General features: G+C 53.1%; 1 protein-coding gene across 1 annotated transcript; it reads right to left on the minus strand.

Moving 5' to 3' along the window:
- Positions 1 to 4884: 4884 nt before the first annotated feature.
- VOLCADRAFT_83361 (uncharacterized protein) lies at positions 4885 to 9806 on the minus strand (the record flags this gene model as incomplete). Its single annotated transcript, XM_002955652.1, has 6 exons — positions 4885 to 6617; positions 6886 to 7157; positions 7753 to 7876; positions 8163 to 8576; positions 8793 to 9187; positions 9585 to 9806. 6 exons carry the CDS (start codon positions 9804 to 9806, stop codon positions 6560 to 6562), a joined length of 1485 nt encoding a protein of 494 aa, XP_002955698.1. The 3' UTR covers positions 4885 to 6559.

The following is a 9806-nucleotide window of genomic DNA, read 5'->3' on the forward strand; positions in this document are numbered from 1 at the left end:
GGGGTAGGGGTAGGGGTAGGGGTAGGGGTAGGGGTAGGGGTAGGGGTAGGGGTAGGGGTAGGGGTAGGGGTAGGGGTAGGGGTAGGGGTAGGGGTAGGGGTTAGGGGTTAGGGGTAGGGGTAGGGGTAGGGGTAGGGGTAAGTGGTTACCCATGTGGCTATGTACGAAGGGAGGTGGGTAACCTAACCCCGGGGTAGGGGTAACCCCTTACCAAGGGGTAACAAAGGGGTAGGGGTAACCCCTTACCAAGGGGTAACAAAGGGGTAGGGGTAACCCCTTACCAAGGGGTAACAAAGGGGTAGAGGTAATATTGTACTGAGGGTTAACAGACAGGGTAACCCGTGTTTACATGTGTTCCTTGTCCGTATGCCGGGCCATATGCTGGTGTCAATGGATTGTAAGCATGTCCCTGTCCAACCTGCCTACACATGCTATCACAGCTGTCTTATCCATCTATGTGAGCACGTATGCCTATTTCGCCTATGTAAAAAAATATTTGCATGCCTCTCTACACACTTCCATCCATGCATATGCCTGTATCGAGCTCACATGTCTACACATAAACATACATGTTCACCAAACACTTCGAGTGTACAATTGTAAAGATTGCCTCACCAACACAAGCCTTGCAGGGCTGTAGAGCCCGCCCATGGCCCCAGGCTCGGTGTGTGTAAAAACTCGCTAATTACACCAACGAATATTTCTCATCATATCAAGATTTGCATGCACGGAAAAGAAATGGCAAAATTTAAGGTTATGCGTAATAACTGTCATATGACAGAAACCGGGAGGATAGCTATAGGTGGCAATACACATATCAGGGTTTTAACATCAGATATTGCCCAACTCTGAACAAAACCCGGGCCCTTAACCCAAAACCAAAACCCTGAGAGCACAACTCACTTCACTCACTGCCTATCCGTGGATCAGCTGACCCTCGACGGCGGCGGCTGGTCTTTGCCTGCTCTGCACCAGCCTCAGTTGGGGGCGGTTCCTTTCGCTTGCGACAGCCAGCTGGATGTCGGCTTCCTGCCGGCTTCCTGCCACGGGGCTTCTTTCGTTCCACCTCCTCTCCCTCCTCCGTGGTGGGGTTCTCACCCATCTCTGCAGCTGTCCCGTCACCCCCATCACTGGTCGGTGGGTTGGCGGGGTTCTGCTGCTCTTGCTGTCGTGGAACTTGGACAGGGGCTACCTCTTCGGCACCAGCTGGTGCTTCGGCGGCGGCTGCATTGCCGCCCTGCTCTGTGTCTGCAAATCATGATCACATTGTAGGGATCAAAATCTTGCTTACAAGAGTGTAAAACCGCTGTGAGTGTCCCGCACACTATGATTCTTTCCATCCATCCAGTCAACCCTCCTAAGACTGAATACATACATAGTTCTAAATCTTCTACTAAAATTTTCCTGCAGCGTTAGAGGCCTTTAATTCATATTGGCGAACGATGCTTCCCGAGCTACCGCGTTACTGTAGGTTCAACATGTACATGTAACATGTACATTTACAGAAATATACTAAAATGAATTCACGAAGTGCGCAGCAAATAAAATGAGTAGCCTATAGGCCCATGTCCATAGTCCAGGGCAACGGAGGGGGTTACCCTGGGGCCGTGTTACCCCTCCTGCTGGGTAGGAACTTACAAGGGGGTTACCAATGGGCTACGGGGGGTTGAAGGCGGGTAACCGATGGGTAACCCATGGGTTACCGACCCAATCAGTGCCTTAGGGTCCCATTTTCTCATTTACCTTCATCACCATGGACACCTTCTCGTACGCTTCTCAGAGCACCTAGCATGGGGCCGCCAACCCCCCTCTCCTGCAACCGAAGCCATATATGCTCGGGAGGCACCCTATTAAAGGCCTTCTTAAAGTCAATCTGTACTATTATCAACGGCGGCTGCCCCGCGCTCCAATGCCGCCTGACCATGTGTTGCTTGACAAAGAGGATGTAGTAGCTGGCCGCTGAAAAGGCCTCTCGAGATGCTGGCAGTCGCACTTAGCGCGTATATGTAGAGGTTATGTGTGCTGTGCTGTGTACCAACTACTACATTCCCCCCCTTTGAAGGGATCCGTCTCGGGCTCTATACGGCCACATACACCAGCCTGTGCCTACCTTCTCCTACCCTCGGGCAGTGGGTGCCCGCCCACGTCACGTCATGTGGCGTTCCTTCACATGTGCCTAGCGGTCTTAAGTTTTTTCAGAGCTACATTTGTCACGGTAATCGTGCACTGAGTCACCAAACCCGATATACATCCAAGCGTAACTGGTGGGGGGTGAACCGATGACTTCAGGATGAACCTTCACTAGGTCTCGATACCAAATATAGTAGCTGGCTGCTGAAACTGGCAGCCGTGCTTATCACATACCTGTAAAGTTATGTGTGCTGTACTGTGTACCCTCTACTACAGAGGTGATGAGCGGTGCCAAAACCCCCCACCTGAAACCTGCTTGGCATGGATGCCGTAGGTCCAGTGTTTCCCCAGCATGTACCAGACAATCAAGAATCACTGACGCATGGCACTTTGCAAGTGCTCCTACAACTGCAATGCCCCCATAGTTTCCTGCCACCAACGGGTCACCCTTCTTCAAGTTGGGGATACCACCGTTTTGGTAAACTGCTGTGGAAAGTCACCAGTTGCCCTGATGTGCTCTAACAAAACGTGCAGCACTGGGACGATACAGTTCACCTCTGTTCCCTGCCTGCCCTGCTCATCCACCCGTGGGAGGCGTGCATAACGGTAACATTCCAATGGTCCAACCTCAAGCCCATGAGCCTTTCCATTTGGTAACCTACTGACAGTATGTCCTCCTCCCCCTCTAAGGTGAAAGGCTCATCCAAGGATGCTAGCTGCCTGTGCCCTCCTGTCCATGGCGGTCTGACATGCTTGCCAAGCACTCTCTCCCAAAGGAGCCCCAAAAAAGGAGATATAGTTAAGGAGCCAATATGCACCTTCAACACCCCTATGTAACTATGTAACTGCATGCTGTGTGCTGCAGAACGTGCTGCATAAGTAGTCGAATGTGTCCTTAAGGACACATTAATAAGCTTATCAGTGCATGCCACTATCTGTTCATCAACCGCCTTTATTTCACTGACAACCTGCTGGATTTCTGCCTCTATCGCATTTATCGCCTCCGTCAGGTCCTAGGAATTTTTACGCCAAATGCCAAGCTCACACGATACAATACTCTACCAGGCCTCAAATTTAATGAGAGGCAGGGTACAGTTTTAGTGTGGCGCTGCTGCAGTCAGCGTTGCAGTAGTCGAGATTTGCTTTTGAGAACAGACAAGAACCTCCGGGTCGAATTCCTCCACGTTTGTCAACCGTTGCAAGGTACTGGTGTTACTGGTGACCGGGGGGTGAATTTCGTCAAACGTTGACCCCTCGTAAGTACCGTTAGCTGAATTGCGTCGCCAATTTCACGAGTTATAATAAACGGCCAAGCCCAATCGCTTTTAACGACCACATATTTGACAATTTGTGCGTGCTTTGAACTCCGACAGCATTCCTTGTCGCACCGCTGCCGTTTATCTTAGAAAATGAACAAGGACAACGCCGCCCGTGTTGCTCGCCCGCTCACGACCGCTTACATAGCCAATATGTAACCCATTTGTAGTATCAGGACTGAAGCTCACCGGCGAAACAGCAAGCCGGCCGCACTTTCGGCGGCTTGGGCCGCGCCGCGTCGGCCCGCACGCTCAAGCACCGCCATTGAGAATTGAACATATCCTCAATGTTATCAAAAATCTCATCCATAGCGGCCGCTAGGGCAAACGCAATCGGGGCTTGCGCGGGATGCAGCGTCATTGCACAAGGCAGGGCCGCCGAAAACCCTTTAGGTATATACTGTGACTCTCTAAGGGGATATGCTGAAGTTTTGGCCATGGAAAGCCATAGTGGTTTACGCAGCTCGCGCCAACGAACACAACGTCGTCGTAACGTCCAGTGTAAACTGGGTGACTTTCTCAGGGCCACTTTTCCCAAAAAGGTTTCGTAACGTAACGTAGCATGTAAACTAGCTATAACGTCCTTCTTGAGTTCGCTGCGCAGGCCACCGCTGACGTTCGCAGCACATTCCGCACCGCCATCGCCTGTCCGGAACGTGCTGCGAACGTCCCACACGACGAAACGACCATCACAGATGTACCTGGAGTACCTCCGCATCGTTACTTCCGAACGCCTATTTTTCTAAATTCAATCGGGTTGTTAAGTGTTGCATTAGGACGTAGCTACGTTGCTATGGCGGGAGAGAATAAAAGGGCCGCCATGCAGCGTGCTCTTCGTCGCGGTCCCAGTTGGCTCGCTACAGAAGGCGCCGAGTAAAGGGTTCACAAAAGGAAGACGCGCGTGGCTGCCTGCAGAAATTTTATCTCGAGGTGTCGGTGCCACCTAAGTTAGCCCTATCACACACGCAGTCAATTCCGAAGTCCTCGTTCGCACTTCCATACATCGCGATGAACCAAAACCTGGTCGCCGTCACCAACACCGTGAGTAATTCTAGAATGTGCATCTCTCAAATGTACCTGTAAAACTAGGTAACTGCATAGTCGGCTTTGATGAGATATGCTTGGCAGGTGACTTGCGAGCTGAGCGATGCGATATTTTTACCCGATATCACGCATAATGAAGAGCGTTTACTAATTTCTGATGCTTGCGGAAGTCTGTGGCATCAATGGAGCCCGTTGTCTGGTCAATAACCAGCCTCGACAAGGGCTGCAAGCCGGCATCTTCATTCAACCCGCTGTATGAACTGTAAGTAAACAGGGAACATCCTAAGCCTTCCATCTAGGCCCAATTTTGCATTATGCGCGTTCGCCACGAACCTGAGCGTTGCAATGGTGCTTCCATGAATATGGCTCGTAAAATATGAACATGCATGATCTTCCGACATGTATTGAGTTTTACATCTGCGGTGCTTAATCAAGGCGACCTAAGAAATCGTTCGTACCAGTGATGCGCTGCCCGTGTATCTATCGTAACACAATCGCATTGCATATTGCTTACGCCCCAATCGCGGGGCTTACCAATTTTTAATTATACAGTGCAAAGATACATTCTCAACACTTAAAATCCGCTCGGTTAAGCTCTGCGATGCGATGATATATATTGGGTGCATATTCATGGAGGCTCATTCCTCAATCCTGAAACTTCCTGACTTTGTGGCTGGGTTGACTGCTCCACCTATTGGGTGACACAGCGAATTCGAGGCTCAGCTGCTCTTCCAATTAGGCCCGCCAGCGCATCAGCCTCCACCAGTAACTCCAAACTACAGCGAATGGACGGTATATCACGCAAATTATCTAGGCAACCTTTCACGCGCTTGCGTCATCCATTATCCAGTACGGCATACAGCACGCGTGCAATGGCGACGCCTTGTGGGAATGTGATTTCGTGGGCGAAAAGATATGAGCGGGAGGAGGGAGAACCACCTACGGCCGCGTAACCGGTTAGTGCGAGGTTGCAAAAAAAACGTGTGCGCGCGTGACAATGCGCAGCTCCACGGCAAGAAACACGACGTGCTTGCTCCTCTCTCCTCCGCTCCTATCCCTCTGTGGGTGGTCCTCTTTTTGCGTCCTTTAATTTCTGAACCTTGCGCCCTTTCTCCCTTTGACCCTCCCCCTTCCCACTACCCCTACCTCCCACATGAGACGTGGGAATATAGGAATGTGGAAATGTGGGCCGCAGTTAGCAACTGTCGCGCTGCCGGCAGCAGCGCGCGAGTTCAGTCATCACCACCCACACAGGATAGAGGAGGATGGCAGGCGGTTTGTGCAGGGATGCCGAGGTTGGATATGCACGGTGTGATTTGCAGCGTGCCGCAACTAGGGGCACATGCAAGGATTGGCGCAGAACGATTGCTTGCGAAAGCAGTCGCATTTGGTTGGTCAATCCTTTGTTTACACACATGACGAGAAGCGCCAACAAGTGGGCGCCAACAGGGTGAGGCCGTGAAAGGTTCCCATCATCTACATGTGCCTACCCAGACCATCCACACACGCCAGCACCCGTATGCCCAACCCATACTGATAGGAAAGCTCCAGAGTTACAAAGGCATTGCAAAGTGCGACAAGGCGAGTGCCAGGCACGCTACCATTTGCAGGAGCGAACCTGGCACCCAATGCAGGTAAGATACACATGAATAGCATTAGTCGTGATGGGGGCGTCAAATTTGTCTCGGAGAAGCTATTGCGTCGCCACAAAACAGCTTAACAGGCAATAATACTCACAACAGTCATTTGGTCAAGAAACGTCCAAGCAAGTAACTGTCAAGAACGATACATGTAAAGCACGTTAGAGCAGCTCGCGCCCGCGGGATGGCAAATCGGAGTTGTGGCAGGCATGAGTAATGAAGTGTGCCAACGGTAAATGAGTGTCCTTTTGTGATCCGCGGTATGAAACAGCTCCCTCCCACAAAATCTCTTGATGTCACCAAGTGCTTGGTCTGAAGTCAAGAATCGTAGTGCAAACGTTGTCCTGTTCGTCTAGCGAAGTAAAGCGGGAGGCAACCGCTTGTCATCAATCAGGGAAGCAACAGCTTGCGCCTGCATGAAGAAGCCTTTTATAACGATGAAGGGAAGAGCGGGCAGCAGTCCCCGCTTGGGTCGAAGATGTTCAGCCTGCGGCGCAGCAAGGTGGAGATAGGCGACTCCTTCAGCACCACAACGATCAGCAGCGGAAAAGGAGCGGCTTCTCGCATATCGCAAAATTTCTCGCTGGCACACAGGCAGCCTCTGGCAGCAGGCAGCAGGCAGCCTCTGGCCCCTGGGTAGTCGAACCTAATAACGAACGGTGTCAATGAAAACGCGCCGTTCCCCCGGCCCCCCATCGTGTCTTTTCTCACCACCGTACACATCAATAATGCCGTACTACGTACTCCGTACTCACCAGCACGTATTAGAACCGGTGTTGCAGAAATCGCCCAGGGATACGCCCTTGACCAGCTCCACGCAGACGGTGGCGTTCTTGGCCTGTTCCATAGTCCAGTCTAGGGGAGTGAACTTCATGGTCTGTTCGCCGTACTTCCCCCAGGCAGCTTCCTGGAATTTCATCTTCGCAGCGCCATTAGCCTGCAGGCCGACACCCTTCACGCTGCGTCTGAGGTCATCGTTGGCCCACATCTCCAACTTGGCCATAATGGTGCTCTGGCCGCAGCGGCCCTGTGCAGGTGGAGGCACAGGCAAGACGGGAAGAAACAATGAACATGTGAAACACTTTTTATTATCAGCTCTACATTTTTGTTGCGAAGCCAGGTGTTCAGCGGCGTGGTTCGTGTCGGAAGTGTGCATAAGCAGCGGGATTGTGACATGTTGTGATATGTTGTGATATGTTATAACATGGGCCAAGGTCAGGCCAGGGGTTTGACGGCCGATCGGCATCCGGCGGAGGAGAACTGGACGAACTGCCGGCGAACTGACGGTTGGAAGGGCTGCACGGGCAATAAGAGATAGCTCGCTAGCGCGAACGGAGATCACAGACACCCGACGTTTTCAGAGGGACCCAGGGCAAGCGCAAGAAAGACCCAGGATAAGACAGCCGGCCACGGCACTCAAACGCGACCGACTACACGACAGAGAGTCTTCCCGATCAGGGATATGGTTAGGGAAGAGGTGGCAGGTGGACATGAAGTGTGCGAGAAGAAGGGCGCCACGGTTCATGCGCCGTGGTACGTTTACATGAATGGGCGAAACAAGTAGTGTAGAGTGGGTTGGGAGAGGGACACGGTCTACCACGCCCGGAGCGAGCCAGCCCCACCTTGTTCTTAGGCGTCCTGACGTCAATCTTGAAACAGAAGAGGTTGGTGGTCCTGTCCCGGCCTGGCAGGCGGGTGAAGGACGGCAGCACCACGAAGGGCGTCGACAGGCGACCGGTGTTGCACCTGCGGAAGGAAGAATAACAACTTAGGGTTGTGAAAGAAAGGAAGGTTTGGTAAGGAAGGAAGGAAGAAAGGAAGAGATAAAGCGACCATTGACACTCAGGCACATTTGGCACACAAAACAAAACACAAAACACAAATAACACAAGGGAAAATATTTGGGGTGTAAGCTGCTGGGGAATCTGTCAAGACACTGTACGGCACAGTGGGAAGGGAGGCATTGCAGTGAGAAATGCAAATCCCCCAGGCAACGGCCCCCGCGCCCGTCCCTCCCTCTTCCCCAACTTACTCGCACTTGGGGAACTCCAGGTTACTCAGGAAGCAGCTAGCAGTGGCGCCAGCGCTCACGCAGTCCGAATCCGCAAACACACTAACGGAATACCCGTCAAGAGTCGCCGGGCAGTTCTGCGTGGCCCGCGACACCCAAATAGCAACCTGGCTGTCTAGCCAGTTGTCCTCCTTGAGCTTCTGAGCATCCGCAGCCGACAGGAAGGTAGTGCACACTGTAATCTTGTCGCTCTCGCAAGTGATGGCGGCCGGTGTCGGGATAATTGCTGCGCCAATCGCATTAGCCTGGGCGGTAATAGAAGTCGAGATCTCGCTGGAGAGCTGGTCGCAGGTACTCTTGGGAACTGAATACGAGAAAATGGAACCCGCGGAACTGTAGATGACGGAAGTGCACAAAACACATTCCGGCGGTGGGCTGGGTGGAGGCGGGGGTGGAGGCGAGGGTGGGGGCGGCGGGGGCGGTGGTGGAGGTGGGGGGGATGGGGGTGGAGGAGGCGGGGGCGAGGGAGGCGGAGGGGGAGGCGGAGGCGGGGGAGGAGGCGAGGGCGGGGGAGGAGGAGGGGGGGATGGAGGTGGAGGCGGGGGCGGTGGTGGAGGAGGGGGAGATGGGGGCGGCGGAGGGGGAGGCGACGGCGGCGGCGGTGGGGGTGGTGGGGGTGGTGGAGGCGATGGCGGGGGTGGCGACGGCGGCGGAGGGCTTGGCACGTTGACCGAGGAGATGGGGCAGCAGTCATTAGAAGAGTCGAAGAGGGCGGCGGAGCAGACACCGGTGGTCATGTTGCCCGGCGGCACGCACAGGGATTCAAGGGTAGTGCAGCCCGCGCCACCCTTGGGCTTGGACAGCGTGATACAGATCTCGGCGCCATCGCTGTTCAGGCCAAGCCCTAGCTGCGGGATGCGGAGAATCTTGGCGCCAATGGGACCCTGGTCTGGCTCGTCGAAGGATGGGGCGACCGGAGTGAACTTGCCATCGACGGTGGCCCTGATTGTGACACCGAAGGCGTCACACTCTGGGTTAACGTTCAGCTGCGAAGCAACATTATTTAACAGAATTCGTAAATGTGGAGTGATACACTGTTGAACATTTTTTGTTGCAAGGTGATATGCCAATGATCAGCCATGTAGCTAGACCGAAATCGAGTAGGTAGCCACAACCACGTAAAATTCATGATTTTAAAAAATATATATGAAAGTGCCAAGCATGAGTAGGAAAGCTGAATGAAAGCATACCGAAAGCCGCGTCAGCGCCAGCAACAAGACCTAGCTCAGACCAAGTACCGTAAATATAATGAGTAATAATTCATGCGCATTAGAAGTTAAATGAATAAAATCCTATTAAAAATCATACGTGCGAGCGTGCCCAAGAGAGAACGGGCAAGATGAGCAGCCCCATAGTGAAGGTAAGGCCACACTGAGGTCGCACCTCTATCTTCCTGAGGTCGGCCTTGCAACAGGGAAAGCTGCAGGCAGGCGGATTCACATTCAGCGTGAAGCAGAACCTTCCCTTGCCCATGGCCTTCACGGAAGGCGACAGCTTGTATGGCGATGGCGTCTTTGTGCATTGACAGAAAGGGAAAAACGGGTAGCGTCCTGTTTGTGCGTTGACAGCCACCCTGCAGAAAGGCAAGAAGCGCGAAGTCAGCAT

The sequence above is a fragment of the Volvox carteri genome (genome assembly GCF_000143455.1).
Source record: "Volvox carteri f. nagariensis unplaced genomic scaffold VOLCAscaffold_53, whole genome shotgun sequence".
NCBI lineage: Eukaryota > Viridiplantae > Chlorophyta > Chlorophyceae > Chlamydomonadales > Volvocaceae > Volvox > Volvox carteri.